The sequence below is a fragment of the Lagopus leucura genome, unplaced genomic scaffold (genome assembly GCF_019238085.1).
Source record: "Lagopus leucura isolate 7727_CA_CO unplaced genomic scaffold, USGS_WTPT01 Super-Scaffold_100159, whole genome shotgun sequence".
NCBI classification, from domain to species: domain Eukaryota; kingdom Metazoa; phylum Chordata; class Aves; order Galliformes; family Phasianidae; genus Lagopus; species Lagopus leucura.
In genome coordinates this window covers 9,914,589-9,935,000 of record NW_024962335.1, presented here as the reverse complement: position 1 = coordinate 9,935,000, position 20,412 = coordinate 9,914,589, and the positions used below count along the sequence as shown (strand labels likewise).

The 20,412-nt window shown below is 46.8% G+C and overlaps 3 protein-coding genes across 5 annotated transcripts; 1 reads left to right on the top strand and 2 right to left on the bottom strand.

The window, feature by feature from the left end:
- Nucleotides 1-536: 536 nt before the first annotated feature.
- TMEM140 (transmembrane protein 140) lies at nt 537-3,158 on the top strand. Its single transcript, XM_042889936.1, has 3 exons — nt 537-606; nt 777-860; nt 1,550-3,158. The coding sequence occupies exons 1-3, from the start codon at nt 537-539 to the stop codon at nt 2,188-2,190; spliced, it is 795 nt and encodes a 264-aa protein (XP_042745870.1). The 3' UTR covers nt 2,191-3,158.
- Nucleotides 3,159-3,242: 84 nt separating this feature from the next.
- Nucleotides 3,243-4,509, bottom strand: CYREN (cell cycle regulator of NHEJ). Its single transcript, XM_042890455.1, has 3 exons — nt 4,364-4,509; nt 4,220-4,286; nt 3,243-4,102 (listed from the first exon to the last, which is right to left on the bottom strand). Exons 1-3 carry the CDS (start codon nt 4,507-4,509, stop codon nt 3,857-3,859), a joined length of 459 nt encoding a protein of 152 aa, XP_042746389.1. The 3' UTR covers nt 3,243-3,856.
- A 960-nt stretch (nt 4,510-5,469) lies between these two features.
- On the bottom strand, nt 5,470-20,409 carry WDR91 (WD repeat domain 91). Of its 3 annotated transcripts, XM_042889984.1 has the most exons (15): nt 20,264-20,409; nt 19,697-19,876; nt 18,510-18,717; nt 17,884-17,966; nt 16,573-16,697; nt 14,951-15,128; nt 14,475-14,633; nt 11,877-12,076; nt 11,416-11,566; nt 10,095-10,189; nt 9,546-9,714; nt 8,780-8,888; nt 7,849-7,961; nt 6,905-7,102; nt 5,470-6,122 (listed from the first exon to the last, which is right to left on the bottom strand). In XM_042889984.1, the coding sequence occupies exons 1-15, from the start codon at nt 20,384-20,386 to the stop codon at nt 5,958-5,960; spliced, it is 2,256 nt and encodes a 751-aa protein (XP_042745918.1). In that variant the 5' UTR covers nt 20,387-20,409; the 3' UTR covers nt 5,470-5,957. The 3 variants fall into 3 exon arrangements, with proteins under 3 accessions (XP_042745918.1, XP_042745919.1, XP_042745920.1); XM_042889985.1 differs by lacking the exons at nt 5,470-6,122; nt 7,849-7,961 and having other exon boundaries at nt 6,942-7,102; XM_042889986.1 differs by lacking the exons at nt 5,470-6,122; nt 6,905-7,102 and having other exon boundaries at nt 7,869-8,700.
- Between the last annotated feature and the right edge of the window lie 3 nt (nt 20,410-20,412).

Genomic DNA, 20,412 nt, shown 5'->3' with positions numbered 1-20,412 from the left:
TCCAGAAGCCTGCCATGAAGAGCTCCAAGGGAGGCCACAAGAAGAAGTGAGGCACTGACCTGTGGAAGGGGCAGACCTGTTTGGATCCTGTGACTCTCTCCATGCTGTGAGTATTCCTCCTGGCTATAACTGTAGCAGGGGGAGAGAAGTCTGAAATGGAATTAAGCTGGACCAGGCTTTGGGCAACTTGATCTAGCCATAGCGTCCCTGTTCATTGCAGAGGAGTTGGACTAGATGACCTTTAAAGGTGCCTTCCAACTTGAACAATTCTGTGATCCTATGATTTTTTTTTATCTCTGTACACATTTAGTGTAGGTGTCCTGTTCTCAAACATGCAGGTGGGTGGGAGGGGAATGCTGAAGGGTTTCCAGTCACCAGCAGTGTAGCCAGACACTGGGCAGAGGTGTGAGCAAAGTCCTTCAAGGTGCTCTGAAAACTCAGAGAGACTGTACCAAATCCACAAGTGTCCATGGGGTGGGAATGCATACAACATAAGTGTAGGAAGGTTGGCTGTGGACACCCAGGACATTGGGATGATGTACCTTAGCACAATTGACAGCGGAGAGGAGATAGCAGGACCACACTGTGAGCTTCTTGATGGAACTGGTAAATGATTTATAGGAGATCTTGAGCTCCTTACCCCGTGTTGGTGCTCCTGCACAGACCAAGGTTGCAGGTACTGCAATGCTGTCTGCCTCTGCAGCCAGCAATGCCCTTTCTTGATGGCACTTCCCTGTTTTTCAGCGTGAAACAGCAGCTTGCAGGAAGGCACTGAGGACAGTCTGCACTTCTGGGAGAGCAGCAGGCAATTGCATTTACCAAGCTACCAGCCAGAGGAGGGAGGAAGACGGCGGCTGTAGGTCTGTCTGTTGCATCCACCTCCCTGGGCCCCAGCAGATGTGGGTGGGCAGATGCAGCTGGGTCTGGGGTACCCCTTGGTGATGTCACAGCTGCCCACCTGTGTAGGCATTGCTCCTCACGCAATCAGGGCAGAGGTGCATCATTCCTGCCTTCCTGTGGGGACAGGGGTGAGGGTGACTGGCCTTGCTGTGCTCAGATCTTCAAGGGGATGCAGGGGCCTTGGGGGCATGTGGAAAGTGGGGCACTAGTGGTATCAGGTGTACCAGGGCTGTGGGGGCTGGGGGTAAAGCTGCACTTCAGACTCTTTCATGCCTGCATTCTGCTCAGCCGTCCAAAGATCACAAGGGATGTCCTCGTCTGACCAGAATTAAATAAGAAGCATTTTCCCAGGATAGCTCTTAACCCCATCCTTACTGGGCTGCATTGCTTCTCTTGCCTGCTGACACATTCCTTTCTTGTTCAGTGTGAGGCTATGGCACATGGGGCATGTGTAGAGATAAGGGAACAGCACTGGTCTCATCTCCCATCTCCTCTAATACATTGGGAAGCACAGCCAGAGCAGGGCAGAAACACTTGAGCTCCATGTGCAGGGGAAGTGCTGGGTTCTCTGTGACAGGCACAGAGCTCTCCTTGGAAAGATACCATGTACTATAAGCAAAGTGTTCACCCCCCACTTCATGTTTTGCAGCAAGTGGCCCCACAGCAGGCTTCACCATGGTATCAAGAGAGCATGTGGGCCATGGAACGGCTCTGCTGTGCTGGAGGTACATGGGGCACCTGCTCTGTGCACTCACTGTCCTGGAGGTTGTCGGGACATTGGGACTGATGATCTACGCATTGCTGGTGGAAGCAGGGAACCTGGTAAACCTCCCCAGCAAACGCATTGGCTTTTACAACTTCTGCCTTTGGAACGAGACGGCCGGGAAGCTGCAATGCCTGGAAGTCAGCCATCTGCAGGCCATGGGCATCAGCTGGCTTGGAATAGCACTGGCCAGGGTTTGTGTCTATATCTGCTCAGTCATCAGTTTCTTCTACCCCCTTTTCCTTGCAAACGTGAGGTGCACGGACAAGGTAAAGGGCTGGAGGGGATTGCTCATCATACTCATCACCAAAATGTTACTCCTATCTGGAGGCCTGGGTATATTTCTCCTCCAAACTTCACCGTGGATTCACCCCTCCGATTTCACTGGGGGTTTTCTGGCACTGGTTGGAATTCTGGCTCTGATTCTGCTCCAGATTCTCACTGTCACTATGTACACCATCTGGGCCAAGCACATGAAGCCACATCAAAGCCCTTTCACTGAGGAGGCCTTGCCCATTAAAATCTGAAACTGAGATGCAGGATGATATGATTTAGAACAGTGATCAAGTAATCATGCTACAGCTTTAATCACTGGCAGGATCTTCATTCCAAGTGTTCACATCCAGTGTCCTGGTTTCAGCTAGGACAGTTATTTTCTTCACTGTATCTGCTACAACGCTGTGTTTTGGCTTTAGGATAAAAACAATTTTGATTACATACCAATGTCTCAATTGCTGCTGAGTAGTGCTGTGCAGAGCTGAAGACGTTTCAGTTTTTCAGCTTCTCTGCCAGGCCAAGCAAGGGGACTGAGGGCTAGGAAGCACAGAGCTAGGAAGGGTCAGAACCAGGAGAGCTGCCCTAAACTGATCAAAGGGATATCCCATACTATAAAATACTATGGAAAACCTCTAAAAACATTTCACTTTCTCAACTATGGGTGCATTGCTTAGCTGCACGAGTGGAAATCACGTGCTTATTTTGCAGTCAGAACCAGGGAAAGAAGCTTGCCAAAGAGGGTGGGGCATCAGAAGACAGACTGTCCTACCCCCCCTGAGCAAGTCTAGGCAAGTTGCCCAGCTGCAAAAGAGGCCTACGTGACCAACCTGACAGGGGACAGTGTGGCTACAACCTCAAATTAAACTGGAGGCCACACAGGTGTAGAAGTACTTTGCATCTTGTGCTACACACTGCAGTGAGATACAAAGAAATATTTAACTGATAATTTGCTGTTGTTTCACCTAAATTTAGCCCAAGGGAACTCCAAAAGTAACTCAGTAACTGATATGTTCGGGTAGTGATATGTGACTGCAGCAGGGAGCTGGGCGGGGGACAGCTGCTGCTTGGGGACTGTCTAGGCATTGGTCATTGGGAAGCAAAGAATTGCACTGTACATCCCTTGTTTTGTAAATATACATTACTATTGTGTTATTTTCCTACCATTGTGTTATTTTCCTTTTCTCTTTTCTCTTACTAAATAATTTTTTTCAGCCCATAAGTTCCACTTTTGAGTTTTCTTTTCCTAGATTCTCTTCCCCATCTCCCTGAGAGCTGCTTTTGGGTTTTGAAATTGTAAGCCAAGTAAAAACAAGAAAAAAAAGTTTATTTAGTTCTTCTCCCCTGGAGCTAAGCAGGTACTTACAAAATAGTTTGTTTCTTCAAATCTTTATTCGAAGTAACATGGGTGCATGAGTTACCACTCTTGCCCACATCACATGAACCACCTTGCTGGTATCGATCTTCCTTGGGATGTTCTTACTGCGAGCTGAACCTTGACTTTTCTAGCAGCTGGCATCAAAGGAATTACTTACAGGTGGGCTGCTGGTCCACAGCTTAGCTTACAGGCAGTTCATGCCCATAGCAAGTATGTAGTCCCTCCTTTACTGCCCTGTGTTCGGTCCCATCCAACAGAAGTTTGGCGCTCACGATGACCTCAGACTCAGCCCAGGCTCCCATTAGTGTCCAGCATACTTCACTATCCTTGAGTTTCCACAGTAACATTTCTTCACTCCCTCTATTGCTGTTTGTGAGGGTTTGTAGCGTCACAGTGACAAGATGTGAGGTTAAGGGAGACCAGCAGGACACTGCCTGACACGTGACTCAGGAATGCCCTCTCTGAGGGCATCCAATCTTCCTTCTTGATGGGCTGTGCTCTCTTAATCCTGTCCTTGCCTGCACAGCTGTGTAGAGGCAATGCTAAGTGAAGAAGATCTCCCTGACATATTTCAGAGCATCGTCATCAAGGCCAGTCCTCTCTGCATCCGTGCCAGCACCAGAAGAAGATGGAGGGCCCGGGCTGTGGTGGCTGCCTTCCTTCACGCTGGCTGTGCCTTCGAGAGCCTGGCTCGGTGCTGCCTGGAGCTCCTGTTCCACCTGCTGAAGGTCCCGCTCCTCTTGGCTCCCGCTGCAGGCCTCCTCCTCAGCTCCCTTACGCTGCAAGCTCTGACACAAGGACCATCAGCCGCCCCCCCACGCAGGGCCACGCCAAAAGGCTGCCCCTGCGGGCCTCAGCCACGGCCAGGACGCTGCGCTCAGGATGAAGGGAAGCCGCGGGCTCACCTCGGCCAGCACGCCCAGCGCCACGTCAACCAGCTCCGCCTCGTTCATGCAGTACACGGTCGCCGCCCTGGGCACCGCAACGGGACGGTTTATAGCGGGAAGCGCTCCGGCCCCACCCACCCTCTCCCCACCCGGCAGCACTACCTGGGCTCTGCCGCCGCTTTCTGTCGCCGCCGCCGCCCGACCCGGCCCGGTCCCCCCGCCCGCCGCTCGCCTTCCCCCGCCGCCCCCATCCAGGCGGGCAGCAGCCGCCGTCGCCGCGCCGCCGCCATCTTGTGTGCAGCCGCCATCTTGCGCGCCGCGGCACGGCTCGAGGCTGTCCCCTCCCGGCCCGCCTCACGCTACGCACCACCAACGTGCGGTATGCTTTTTTTTTTTTTTCCTGGATACCGCTGCCATACGGTAATGCCTCATTCCTGCCCTGGCCACCCCAAAGCTGGTAGGAAGCCTCTGGCCAGTCCTTTCACTGAGTTTGCTGCCTTTAGAAAAGGCTGCTGTCACTACTGCCTGGTGTAGGAGCTGGCTGCAGTCCCATCTCTTCCGTTCCTCAGCAAAACAAGAGGCTTTTATTTCCAGCCACCTCCACTCAAATGTCACTCACGCATCTATTCCACTGCACAAAGACACTCTGACTTCAGAAACAGAGATTAGAAGAGCATTTTTTTCTTTAAAAAAAAAAAAAAAAAAAAAAAAAAAAAAAAAAAAACCTGACATCTTATTAACCCAGAAGCTATGCCCTGCTACCCAGCTAATTTCTGCAGATCAGCACATCCCCCATTTGGCTGATAGACCAGCTGTTTATCAACTCTCCAGAAGCATCAACTGACTGAATCCACCCAGCCCTTCCACTCAAGCACTTGTTCTCCCTGACTCAACTGATACTTAGTATTTTAGGAGCTAGCTCTGGTAATAGAGCATTATGAAGGACCAGGCAGGTTCTTGTCTTCTTATCCACCATGAAATACATCAGGCATTATGTAGTTTCTGATCTCTAATGCAAGCATTTCAGAAGGTCTGACTCAGGATCCCTTCTGCAATTGCCAAAGAACACAATACATCCAAGCAATGTAGCTATTTTTGCTCCTCGATGACTGGTACTGGTAGTCCCTACTGAGAGAATGTCAGTGCAGGAAGCACCTGGTGAAAACAAAATAGTCTTTTCTCCACATAGGAGCCTGTTCTTGGCACGTTTCTGCCTCAGCCATCCTCCACACTTTACAGCAATAGACAAACAGAGCACAGGAATCAAATGCAAGGGAGTATCTTCTTTTTATGAAAAACAACAACACAAAATGAAAAAAAAATATTAAACCCAAATAATACTCTGGTTCTGCACTGGTTTTTCCAGTTTGAGCCATCCATTTCACCACACACAGTGCTGCTTCATGCATGCCTTCTCCAGTTTCTCTGCCTACACAGCCCCTGACATGATTCCAGCAGCCTCCTAACCATGTGCTACGTTGAGACCCCCCTAGAAGAGGGAGTCCAGCTGCCATAAGGGATCAGTGAAGCTCTATTTTCACTGCTGCCACTGAAGGAGACCCATATCAGCATTCTGTCGCACAGTGGTTTGGCATGTGTATTTAACATCTGCCAAGAGGCAAAAGCTAAAATGAAAAGAGTGATTGTGGCATGCCTTCTTTCCCATGCAGTTTGTTCCTGTGGAGTTAACACTTTTTTGTTTGTTCGATTTTTTTCCTCCCAATTCTGCTGCTCTCTTCCTTCAACACAGCTCCAATTAAGACTTTTGAGCCAGTAGGGTTGTTAACTTAATCTTCCCATCCATAGAGGCAGTGAGGCAAGTCCCACAGTCCATGGCTGTGCTCCAGTCCACTGTGACAACAGGAGCTCGGTGTCCTCCCAAGGAAAGGCAGCTCTCCAGGACCTTGTCCTCACCATTCAACTACAAGAAAAGTATAAGAATTTAATGAGGCAAGCTGCTGCAGCATGGGCAGTGTATCCACAGAAGAACCCAAAGCCTACTACATACTCCATATCCCTATCAGCATACTTTTTCCTGTTTAATTATGTATGCTTATATTTATGTAGCACACGAGGAAATGAGTTTTCCATCTCAAGACAGAAGCACATGATTTTAAACAGCTCAGCTTCTGACATCAGCTAAGCTACAGTAGCTGAACGAGACAGGCTAAGAGCAGAGTTGTGAGGAACAGGCAAGTTTAAGCTGTAGCTCATGTTCATGAAGGTGCTCTGAATGTCCCAGCTGCTAAGTAAGAATTCTATTTAAACTGACACGTAATGGCTTATTCTGATGTGCACTGACTCAAAAGAAGGTAGGCTGTGATCAGATTGTGTTGAAACCATTCAGGCTTATTCTTACTTCAGTGCTGTGCACACATGACGAGGAAATAATCAGTCTGGGACTGGCATAGCAAGCACATGATGCAGATTACAGATGAGCAGTTGGAACAGTCATAGTCAATAAATTAAAAAAAAAAAAACAAAAAAAACCACACAAACTTTTGTCTTGAGCACTTAGCACCAAAGAATATCACTCCTGGAGTTCACACACTTGCTTGAACAGCACACAATGCCAAAATGCATGCAGTACAGACCACACATCAAGCTGAACAGCAAGTTTCACAAAGCAGAGGTAGGCAAGTTGCAGCCTTGTTACAAGTGTTTGGATGCAAAAGGGAGTTTCTCATCATTTTGTGGACTTACCTTAAAAATGACTCCCCCAGTTGAAGAACATGTCAGCATATAGTTCCCCTCAGAATCAAAGGCAAAAAGTCTTCCTCGTGGGAATTGGACTTGTTTGTATCCACTGTATCCAGACAGCACAAAGGGACCTGTAGCTTCACTGGGAAGAGCATACTCTGAGATCTTCAAGCCACTTTTGTGGATGTTCCACTGAATAAACTAAAATAGAAAAAAATAAATTATAAAAGCCCACAGTTAAATTGACTGGAATATAGAGGGGCCATTCACCATTTTTAAGAGAGGGGGATATCTCACACAAACAGAAGACAGCATTTTCACAGCTCTAAGTGGCTATATTTACAAAACAGGGGATGCAAAGGCAGCAAGCGTGCCTACCACCCGGGCACACATATGCATTATATTTCATAAGCACTATTGCATATGAATACTTCCATAGTACAGGCAGGAACCTGCTGGGATTTCACTCAACTTTCACCAGTCAAGGACCCATGTCACCATAAAACATCTTTGGCCTGAGCCAAATCTCTATTGCTAGAGACTTTGGAACTACAGAAATTGAAGCATTTGTTATAAGCAATTGAGAGCTACTTGCAAGGAAGTTCACGCTAAGTTAACAAGGATCTGCTCCCCAGGAAGTCTCAGACCTTAAATATGGTGATTTCAGGAGCACAGAAAGGTCACCTTTGCCTGGATTCCCTAGGAAGGAAATGTTTCACCAAGAGCAGGGTTTGCATGCAGAGTCCAAAGCATCTTCAGCTGCTAATGCACTTTCTGGCTGCCATCTCTACAGATAATAAATGAAGCTGGGTAGTGCTCTGCACGTATGAATGTGGTTACCAGCCTGCAGATTCACATGGTATGGATAACAATAAAAACACCTAAAAGAGTGGACTCACAAAGGGTTCTTTACACCAGCTGACAAATGCAAGTCACCTAGAGCTCACCTTGCCATCCTCGCCTATGCTGTAGACAGTGTTCTCATCATAGCTGAACTCAACGGAGTAGACTTCCCCATCATGTGCCTTCCAGCTCATGGCACACTCATGCTGCTGCATATCTGAGGGAAGAATCAGTACTGAAGCATTCCCAGTACTCACACAGAGCTGGGGTGAGGAGAGACCATTTACATTAATAAGGACACTATCCCAGCCCGCTACTCCAGACAGTGGGAGCACAATCCAGCCTGAGAGCATCCTATCTTTATTCTCCAATGTGTAGCTTTCAATTCCACTGACTACAGTCACAGTCTATAACTGGCCACTGCCTCCTCCAGCTTTAGTGCTCAGTGTCAACTGCACTCACTCTGTACCAAAAGACACTGCTCTTTCTGGATTCAGGATTCTCCTGCCCTTGCAATCTTATTCACTCCCACAGCTGCTGCTACCTCTGTCCTCACACCTACCCTCACAGCTCAGCCACTGTGGCAAAAGCAGATCCTTTCTCACAAAGAAGGAAGGCTCCAGCTGCCTTTATCACAAGGATAAACTAAAGAGGCCAGAATCTGAAACTGAAGAGGCCAGAAACTGAAACTGTCCAATGAAGAAAGACCTGCATGAAGTCTTTGCCTTCAATCAGTAATCCTTTCAGGGCAGCCTCTGGCACATCCAACATGACATGACTCAAATGCAAGTTAGCTTTGCTCCCCCTCAGCAGGAAGGAAACAAATCCAGCACTATTAGCACTTTCACATAATGTCCTCAAGGGAAAGTTTGTCAATTTACCCCTGAGAGTGGTTGTGGAGGACAGAAAGCAACTTCCAGATTAACATTTGGTCACAATGCACTGTTGTCTCCCTCCTGAAAAGAGAAGGATGCTGGAGCTTCGCAGCCAGCAAGTGACATCAAGAGACCACCTCACCACTCAGTTCCAACATACCAAAGAGACGAACAATCCCATCCGCAGCCCCTGTGACCAGCAGGTTGCCATTGTGGTTGAAGGCTGTGCAGTTAACAGCAATAGGCTCAGGCTCCAGGGAGAACTGCAACTAGAAGGAAAAGTCTATATGAACGCCTAAAAGCCTCTAATGGATCTGAAATGCTAAGCAGCTATACTCCAGGGGAGGGAAGGAAGATGGTATCAAATAACAAGAGCTCCTGCAGTTTGAACTTCTATACCTTTCACAACCACAGACTTTAGGGTTGGCAGCTGCATTTAACTGTGATGTCTGATCAACAGTTTACCTCAGCCAAGATGCAGCTATCTTGAAAACATCCTTAAAGCTGCAAAACCAGCTTCTGGCAGACACTAGTGCAAGTTTGTTTCAGCCTCCTATGCATCAGGGAAAGCACAAGTCAAAGGTGAGGGATGGGACCAGGATTCACTGCCAGAATCCGATCCAACAGAGATGATGTAAGACCAATTCTCAGAAAGCAGTTCTTAACTTTAAAAACAAACAAACACAGGTTGAGAGGCACTTGAATACATGGCTAGAAGAGTTTTGAAGATAGCGACCAGCTGCCGTACAAGTGAAACTTGTCTACAGCAGTTCTGGAGCATGCTAGATGGAGATGAAGAGCTAAAGCTCACCATGCTCACACCACAGTGAAAGTCAGAGTAATTTAGAAAGAAAGCCTACACATTAGAAGAGGAGGTATTCATTCTCAGCAAGCAGACCTAGAAAGGAAAGGAACCCAGCAAGTACCTGCTGCTTCATTGTTTTAGTGTCCCACAGCAACAGCTTCCCAGGAACTTGGTTCATGCTTTTGCCCCCAGAGGTGACTACTGAGAAGTCCATGTGGGAGATGGGGCTTTGGGCTGCTGCAGAACAGACAAAGGAAGCACCACTTGGACTGCAGGCAAGCGACAGGATTCTGAAATACAGCAGAGAGTGTGAAATGCTTCTCTCCAGCAACAGCCTCAGGAAGGCTATTCAGCTCCTCATTCTGTCATGAAAGAGGGGTCCTCTATCTCACATGCACTGTAAAGGAGGGTATGATTCATGTGCTTAGGCAAACTGTGAGTCTCTCCAGTGTACCTGATCAATTTTACTCCACTCAGAGATTGCCTTCTGCCCAAAGACTAAGAGGTACTGCAGTTACAATACCTTTGTACAATCAAAACTAACAAGATACAGGTACATAAATATACATGTCTACAAAAACACATACACATGTACATACATGCATGTATGTGTACACATGTGTATATATACATACAGACCCAAAGACATAAATCAGCATTTGATAGTTACCTGGGCATGTCTTCATCAATGCTAATTTCACAGAGATTCTTCTTTGCTTCCGTGTCATAAAGACGAACTGTCCCAACTCCACTGCCAAGCAGTAGCTTGAAACCAGCAAGGAACAGATGAAGGAGTGTGAGGGAAGCGTACAACAATGCCATGCAGTAACTGCCAACACCATAATGCTTCTTTTCCCCCCAGTTCATGCATTTTGATTATACATAACTCCTGCAGGTACATCCTGTCTTTCTGTGCATATCATGCTGAGTAAGACAACTGTAAAGCCACAGGAAGTGGGGTAAAAGCACTGCTTTCCTTTCCAGACATTGTGAGAAAAAGGCCTGATAAGCAAAGAGGTGAAATACAAGCCACTTCCTGGAATGTGGTTCTAAATTTTAAGATGCTAATTCCACATGGAGGCTCAACATCTATGGGAGTACCGGAAGACTAACACAGAATCAACAATCTGATCTGAAGGGATAGCCAAGAAGAAACCACACCCTCTCACCCAGAGAAGAATTAAATTATTCAGATGGGCTCATACATGTTTTCCCAGTGGTGCCACAATTTAAAAATGAAGTAACGGAGGGAAGTACTTTCAAGGAAAATGAAGCAAGCAAAGCCTTCTCCCTTCAGAGCCTGAACTGCTGCTGCATCCCCACATATTTCAGAGAAAAATCTTTCCATAGAAGGAAAAATTCCCCCAAGCAGAAGAAATATTAATGACTGTATAGACAGCACATAATTAAAAACCCTCTCTAGTAACATAATTAGAGGGAAAATGTTTATGGGAAAGAAACATTTAAACAGCGGTGATACTTATTGAGCATTCAAGCCCTTATGCAAGTACTGACCCCTAGCGGTGGAAGACAACAGTGTAGAAGTGGCCTGGAGCCATTTTCACACCTGCACAAACCAAGACGCCAACATCACACCCTTGTTCTCTCTTCTGCTTCTGGCTCAGAGTGAGAGTGTAGCTCCACAGCACCCTGCTGCAAGGTTCCCACAGGCTGCTGTGGCTCTGCCTGCCTGTACAAGTGACAGCCTGCAGAAAGTCAATTCTCTCAATGGAGCTGCCCTGTTCAAATGCCACAGCTCAGAAAGTTATGTTTCAGGAAAAGCAGTAATGAATTTCGTGCTCAATACACAAAGCACACACCTCACTCTCCGGCTTTTATTAGACCCTATGGGCTTTAATTCTCCCTTAAGTGGAAACTAACTGTTCTGCTGATTTTATCTGCAGTGCTGCCACCTAGAAGGTAGTGTGAAACATAACAACAGAGCTCCATCAGCTGAGACTCTCAAGTCTCTGTGTGCACAAGCTACTCACCAGCCGATCACGCTTGGTTGCCCATTCTAGAGAGAGCAGCGGAGACTTGGAAATAGATGAAGCTTTAGTTTGCATTATGGGGTTAAAAGACCACACTTTGATGACACCATCGACATCCAAGCTGGCCACCCTCCGTCCAGAACAATCAACCCTACGTGCAGAAAGAAATGGATTGGATATTTTTCTCCCTGAAGTTCTTAGATGCAAATATGTATCCCAGTAATCTTTTCTCACCTGGCCACACGGGCTCCAATTCCTGTTGTAGGAATCAGAATTTCACTGCACTGTTTTGCATGCTTTGCTCTTAAGCAACACAGATGTGCTTTCACTGGGAATTTCCTCCCTACTGACATTCTCCTATCGCAAAAATCTTTCTCCACTCTCAGTGCAAAAAGAGGCCACACATGGCTGGTCCTCTGGAGAGGTTTCTAGGATAGAGCCCTCTTCTGCCAGCCTATTACCTGCAGTACATAATAGATGAGTGGTGCTCCCCATACTCCTCCTGGCTCAGGACAATGAAAGGCTGCTCTTGCCGAACCCCAACAGACTCCGTACTGCTGGCAGGCATCTTGGTTGAAGTCTCTGCTTGGTCAGCTTGTGGCTCTGAACATGGCTCTGGCTCAGATGCGCTAATATCTGCTTTCTTCTCAGCACTGTGAACCTGTAGGAAGAAATCCCGTGTGAAATACAAGGAGGCAGCATCAGGTCAAGCTTTTCAGCCACACTGCTCACTGGGAGAAAGAACAAAGAAGCTGCTGTACTGAAACAGAAGTGTTGCCAGCTCAAGTCCTTTTCTGCCAACAGACCTTCTTCCTGAGCACAGGGATAGCAAATTGCACAACTGTCCCACATTTGATACGACCTCCTTGGTTGCAGGGTCTCTTATACACCCCCACAACATACCCAGTCATACAGATTCCTATTAGGATCAAAGGAACTGCAGCGTCTCTGCTCAGCTGATACCCCAGCTGATATCAGAGGCTCATTTGACACTATTCAAGCACAGATTTGCAATCAAACATCAACCTACGCTGCCTAAAGCAAGAATTACTTATGACTTCATAACATACAGAACGATCTTCACAAAAGCTCTTAGAGGATGGTAAGCCACAGTGGATGGACTATGCTTGTCTGACAGGTATTTAGTCTGTGCATAATATGGCAGTCAATGCAGCCAACTAATGACAACTGCAGAGTCAACACACAAGTCCAGAAGCTCAGAATCTTTTTGACAGGACAGACAGTGTTAGAACAACTGGATTTTTAGGAGTTGAAGGTATGTAAGAGAGACAAGACATCCATCGTGGCACACACACAAGTATGAAAGTAGTTTGTCACTAGGAGGGGACACAGAGCACGAGTCAGTAAAACATGTGCAAACAACCTTATCTACATCATTCTCTGAAGATAAAAATGCCTGAAGAGTCTGCATGATAATGGATTTCCGCTCCCTATAAATAAGTCAAGGATATGTTAGTAGTGACATATCTTGAGCAAAAGGTCAAACACTGCATAATTAAATCATCTGAATTCACAAAACTGGAAAAGACTGGGAAACGAATCCAAGAGTGCCTCATTCTGTAATAATTAAAAGTGGGGAGATAACTAGCAATGAATGGCACTCAAGTCAAAAAAAACAGTACAGTCTTTCAGCTTCCTTTTTGCTTATATGCACTGCATACAGCAGTAAGCTAAACAGTATCAGCTTTGCCAGGAGGACCAGACACAACTTCTGCAAAGGCAGGAAACTGCTGCCTTAACCTGGAGCATCACAGCAAAAGGGAGGTCAAAGGATATTTGGTGGGCGGGGGAGGGGTCCGCAACATTCTGACCAGTGTTTAATAAAGTCTTTTAGGTAAGTCATGAAGAACAAAGTTCTCACACAGCCTGGAACACTCTAATGGAATAACATCTCTCCAAGGCAGTGTGCCTCACGTAGAACAGCCACACATATCAGCTGATAAGTGCCAGTCCCTCAGCACCACCTCTCCTGCAGGGGACTTGCTTATATAGCCAGTACTAACATGGCTGAGATGATGCTATCGTTCCTCTGGTGCAGTTTCAAAATACCACATGGCTGCTGGAAGCCAGACAACATGCAGGTGAACAGCAGCAGTCCACTGACCTTCAGCAGTTTAACTTCAGACACTGTTTTATTATCACAGAATCACAGAATTGCAGAGGCTGGAAGGGACCTCTAGAGACCATTGAGTCCAACCCCCTGCCAAAGCAGGCTCCCTAGATCAGATTGCAGAGGCAGGCATCCAGGCTGGTCCTGAACATCTCCACAGGAAGAGACACTGCAACCCCCTTTGGAGCACTGGAACAGGCTGCCCACATCCTGTGAAGAAATTCTTCTGCACATTTGCTCAGAACTTCCTATGCTTCGGTTAGTGGCCATTTCCCCTTGTCCTATCGCCACACACTGCTGAAAAGAGTCTGGCCTCAGCCCTTTGCCTCCCATACCTCCTCTCCTCATAATAGAGGTGCTCCAGGCTCTTTTATCACCATACTAGAAAGCAGGACATCCTTCATGTGGGGTGATCCTTGCAGTTTTGTGCAGGGATACATTTCCACTCCTATCCAGGAAACCTTGTAACTTTTTTGCTGTCCACACAGAATGTGCACAAACCAGCATGAGAGTGTAACTGACAGAAAGAGAAAGATTCAGAAATCTGTGCTGCATGATTTTTTGGAACAGCATTTCTTATCTTTCTATTTAAAGATTAACATTGAGATCATCTTACAACTGTGTACTTCTGAGGGATGGAAGAGCCATGCCACTAAGGGGATTATAAAAAAGTATTTGAACACAAGGCTGTTGACATCATGACAAACAGCAACTCTATTTAAAATGTCAGCGCTGAGTCCCATCTAGGGACAAAGAAATAATCTGAGAGCGGAAGGAGTTGATTAACCACAGAGGTTAACCTTTGATACAGCTGATTTGAGCAGCAAACCAGAAGCTTAACTGGAACATTTGCATTTGTCATACCATCTAGTATAAAAACAGAAACTGCCAGCCCTCCACTGCCCAGTCTCACAGTGTTGCCCAGTACCTGAGAGGTCCCTTTTGACAGCAGCTCTCTCCTTTCCTTCCCATGCTCTTGCAAGCGCTTCTGACGCTGCTGCAGGGAGCTCGACTCACCTGCTACTAACCCACTAAAGTGGCTCTTCCCATCCTTACTGCTTGCTGTTCCTTCTTTTCCTTTGGCACTCTGGAAGGCAGAGGAATGAATTGGCAAAGTTTTACTTGTACAAGGCTGCAGAAGAAAGCAAAAGAGGAGGCAACCCCCCCCCCCCCCAAAAAAAAAAAAAAAAAAACCAACCTAAACATCCACAAGGGATTTACAAGTCCCTAGACATGACCTTCAGCTCTTCTTGTACACTGGGTGTAAATGCAGTACATGGGCAAGAAAGAACATTCCTTTTCCTCCCCCTCCTCCAAGTGAAAGCAAAAGCTTGGAGCAACGCTGTGCTGCAAGTTAACTCCTTGGTTACTGAGCACCTTTCAATGAATCAAGTTGAGAATCACCTGGTGATTTGCTGGTTCCTTCTTCCCTAGCAGCACGCTGCTAGTCTGTGTTGGAGAAGCCCCACTTGGCTGAGCTGGTCTGGCAGGGCCCTTTTTACTCTGGGAGAGAAGAGAGGAGAGAAAGCCTCCTCGAGACTGAAGAGAATGTGCAGTACTTCTCTGGCTGCAGGTCATATCACTAAACAAAATTAAAAAGAAACAATAAACAGGACATGGAACTGCAGACAGACAACCTGATCAGAGATGACCCAACAAGAACAGTGCCTGCTGCTTGAAACTCTGGAGGACATGTCTTCTTTCCCAAGCTCATGGAGCACTGAACACGAAAAAAAGTGTTTCAGAAATATCCTGTGTTACTGTTTAAAGCAGATCACTATAAATCACTGGAACCAACACTCACTTCTTGTAGTGTCATAGAGTTGGTGGGCCCAGCTGTTGCTAAATCACATGCATGGTCACCTTAAACTCCTATTCCTTCCACTCAGGGTTAGTATAGAAAGTATGCAAGGGAAACACAAGAACACATTTCTCCAAATAACTTCTTCAGCCTGGGTTTCCAATTCACGGCTGAAAGCAGACCTGTCTGAAAGGCAACATACAGGGTTTCACTCAATACCCTGAGATATGCAGCAGGTTACATTCACCAATTTTAAAGCTCAGGTCCTCAACTTCTGAAAACACACACCTTCCTTAACCCACAGCACCTAGAGCAGCAACTGTTTCCCAGAACATAACTGGGATTTTCTACACTACAGCTTCCTCTGAAAGGAGCGTAGCACACAGAGGAGGAGGAATAGCCACCTCCACTGTCTCATTCTGTCTTAAGAGGGAACTGTTCTACCAAAAATAAACTCTGGGCCAGAGACATAGAAAAGACAACCAGAATTAGCCACCATGTTAACACAAGAGTTGTCCACACAAGAAAGACCACTTTTAAAGTAAGTTTTTCTAATAGAGATGGTTAAAAATATAGCAATTCTATTAGCTCATCCCTTGCATCACTCTCTCCCACAGGTGCAGGTGAACATCAGGGCTTTTTGTAGCTAGGCCAAAGAGATCTCAAATTAAACTCTGTGACTTGTCCTGCGCAGAGCAGTTATCAAGACAGTTCTGCAGATGAACCTCTTCAATCAGAAATTCTACACTAAAAGTAAGATTTTAAGTGCGACCTCTATTAGAACTTCTTTTTGTTACTGAGAGCAGCATAATTAGATCAACAGATTAAACTGCAGATTTATGAGGAATCTCATGTATAACTGAGCAAGAAAGCCTGTCTCTGTGGAACAATGACCCCTCTATGTGATGCAGGAACAACATGAAGCATTTAAGAACAACACAAAGCACTCACTGCCACTAAAGAAAATACCTGAGCAGTGCTTCAGGGTATTGCACCGCTACCAGTGTCCTGGCTGCCCAGAATGCCCTGGTATAATGCTGAGACCAAAGCAGTGTCACTTCTTTGTGTGCTTCAGTTCCCAATAACCAGCAAGAATCTCTCTCAAAAGAGTGGGAAATAGACATCATAGCAGAAATTTTCTCCAATGAACAAGGAAATGGCACTCCTAGAGCTTCCCTGAGCCACACAAAAGCAGCAGGGCCCATCCTCCCCTGCAGGCACTCACAGCTCAGAGTCCCCGAGCCGATCCATGTTGGCCACATACGCAGGCAGCTTGTGATGCACAACTGCTTCTTCCACTTCCAGTTCCTCTTTCTTCATGCGGGAGGATTCAGCCTGCAAAGCAAATAGCTACAAGAGAAGAAAGAACCAAATAAGTAAGCAGAAATTACACCAGAGTGCACCACTTTCCTACAGGCTGAAGTTGTTCATTTTTCTAATTTCAAGGGTCTTAGACGGTCAGGGAGGGAAGAAAGTTGCTGTGACCAGCTGAAGATGACATCAGTCCAAGTAGTCAAAACAACAGTACTTTACAGATATGAAACTGAAGCCTGCTTAAAATCCTCTACTCCTCTCCTTGGGCTGTTGCTGTAACGGCATTAACTGTGCTGGGAAATGAGCTGGCCTGGGCAGCCCGGATCAGCCTGCCACTGCACACAGGCAGCTCAAAGCCAAAGCCCTCCACATGACTGGTGGCAAGCATGTGCAGGCACCAAGCCTAGGAGGTAATCTCCTTTCCACAGCCCAGGGCTTGGCAAGATGCCTGGGTGCACTGTAGCCAGTGTCATCAGGCTACCTTGAAATCTAGCTCCACACCCTGCTCAGGTCACACTGTACATTTCTCAAATCTCCCCAATAATTATACTTTTACATCTTCTCTATAAGCATCTAGGAAAGGTAATAACAAAATGAGATAGAGCTGGAGGACATCTTGCTGGAGCAAGTCAGTGTTTCTTGCAGTTTCCTGTAAAATCTAGAATTGTGAATATCTGTTTCCCATTTGCATTAGTTCAACTAGATTATTTTATATGTGCACTTTGACCATGGTAAAGTGGCTATTTCAGCAGGAACAGCTTCTGCCTCTTCACTGCAGGGTACTGCCACTTTTTACTGTGCTGTCAGCTAAATTTTGGAGGTGACCCTGAATACTCTCCATAAGTTTTAGCATAAAGTCCGTCACACAAGCACTTTACCTCCCACTACTTTCAGCTTGTCAGAAATGCCAGTGTAGCAGAAAAGGCATTTGCACAGTGTCTGCACCCAGCAGATAGCACAGAGAGAGTCACCTCTCATAGAGTCACCTCCAGCAGAGGCACAGTGATGTCCTACACAGACATATCAGTTACCATACAACCACTGCCCTAAGCTTGCTGGAGGCAGTTGAAAGATTAACCAAAAGAAAGGATTTATATAAGAATCTGCCTTGGAATAACTGCTCTAAATTGAAGGGATACAACTTGTTTGGACACACAAACCCAACATCACAAAACACACAGCCTTAAACAACCAGCAAACAAAGAGTGACTTCAATTCTGACCTTATGCCGCAGGGATTCATTTTCTTCTTGTATGAGGCTGCTTCTGTGACATTCAGCTTCAAAGTTCAGAATGACTGGCACTGGTGAGAAACATTAAAGAAAAACCTCAAGGCAACAACTTGCCTTGACTCTAACAAACTTCACAGCTAACCCTCATCACCACTTGCCTTAAAGACAGCAAAAGTGCTCAGTCCATATCATCAGAGAGAAATATCTGAGGCCAAAAGAGCAGTAACAATATTGGGCTATCACTACACACCGCTGTGAATAGATGCACCCAGACAATGGTCTAAGAGGAGACAGCTCTGGACCCAAGGTTGCACGCCTGTTTTGCACTATGCCACGTAACAAGATTTCTGACTGCTGTTCTAGTCAGAAGCAAAGGTTTGAGTTCAGTGTTAGCAGCAACCACAATCGTTTGTGCCCGGGGAGCATAACATGTCATTAGATAATTGAATAATAACTATTCTAACATCCTCTGGAAAACACCAGCTTCCTATTAAGGTGCAGCCCTGAAATTACCTGAAAGCAACAGGTTCTGTAATATTGTACTCTTGGCACTAAGAACAGTAAGCATAACACTAGAGAAAGAGAGATTTAACCATTAGTTACCAAAAAAAGGATATGCATGCACTGAAATAAGACACTCAGAAAGTTGTGCAGAGACACAATAAACGTATCTGCCCACTGGCGTGAAAAATAGGTGGCGAAGGTGGGGTTGGAGTCTGGGGCAGGGAGGAAAGGCAGGACAAACCAATCCTTCCACTCTGCCTGGTTCTGCAGCTCAGAGGCCTGCTTGAGGAAGAACTCCTGCGCTTTGTCATTGCGGCCGGTCTGAAAGACAACAGGAACAGCTCTCACACTTCCAGCCAAACCAACCTGCAGGTACTTAGAATATTGTTTGAGTGATGAATGCAGTAGAAACTACTTTCACTACCCAAGAGAGCAAGCGGTTAGATTTCAGGTTCATCTGGGAACAAAAGAATACACTAGATATGCTAGAAGAAGCTCCCAAATATGCTTAATCCAACCTTTTTTCTACTCACTGCAGTCTTGTTTAAAGGCTGGGGAAATGAATCAAGCCAATTCTTTACACGACTTCCAGCTAAACCAGTGCACTCTGCATACTTACATAAGATGCAAGTTCACATACATTACTAAAGTATACTTCAAATTGAACAGTTCCACCACAGAAGCACCCTGAAGAAATTCATCTGATGCATTATATTTGTTATAGTCACACTCCAAGTTAAGTCCAGGATAAGAGAACAAAACCACATTTCCAGAAATATGCATTAGATTTTGCTTCTTCCCCCAGCATTCATAATTCCAAATTTTCAATCAAGGGGGAAACATTACCCATAAGTTTTAAGAAATTGAACACTCTTGACAGGTGCTTGTCTACCCTGCTTGCCAGTGCTCTCCCCATGTAATACTTTTTTTTTTTTTTTCTTAAAAAAAAAAAAAAAGGCATCATTGAGATATTTCTGCTCCAACTTGAGCTTGCTATTTTCTGCTCTATTTAGAAGGGGGGAAAAAATAGTTTTGCTTTCTCTCCCACGTTACCTTGTCCAAACTTGAAGCTCATTTCTCCCTCTTTTATCAACTAAACTCCAACCCTACCATCTTTTCTTTGAGACCCTCCCACTCTGATTCCTCAGGAGCTGTAGTTCACATAAGGACTTTCTGATTCCTGCCAGCAGGAACACAGACAACAATCCTGCTTCAGCTGCTTCCCTTCAGATCCCTTCAGCTGCAATGAAACCCTTCTATGCAGCACTGCTATCTACTCAGCCACTCCCACCTGCCCCACCTGCACGGTATGGACGAGGTAGTATCGATACAGGCTGGTTTTCAGCTTGTTCACCGTCGGTCGGTACACGTCTTCCAGCCGGCTGAAGAGGCGGCGATCCAGGTAGCTCCAGTAGTCCCGCAGCGCAGCCAGGTCGTAGCTCTGCACAAACTGCTGCAGCTGCTCCACGATCTTATCCACCTGAGAGCGCAGGAGGCGGCTGCTGTCACGCGAGGGCTCGCTCGGAAAACAGCGTTATTTTTGGACGAAAGGGAAGAGCCGTGCTTAGCCGACAAGACGGCAACACAGCAAGAGGAAGACGCGCCGCCGCTTCTTAGCGCCGTTACCCCGAACGCCATCTATCAGCGAGACGGGCACGAAGATCCCTAACGGCAGCCCGCCGCCCTCAGAGGACCACGCAGCGGTTCCTCGCGGCCCCGGCTCCAGCCCCGCCCTCACAGGGGACGCGGGGCCCAGCCCAGCTCGGCGGCGGCTCCTCAGGAGAGCTGCCCCCAGACAGGCTCTCAGCCCCGCCGTCCCGCGGCCTGCCCACCACACCACAGGGAAGGGGCCGCGGCTCCCGCTCACCCGGAAGCCCTTCTCCCGGTCCGCCTTGATCTCCGCGTCCAGCTGCTTCAGAGCGGCGGTGAAGCCGCGGAACAGCAGATACTCGCGCACCAGCTCGTCCGTCCGCTCCGTCGCCGCCGCCATGGGGCCCAGCGGCGCTGCCGCCTCTG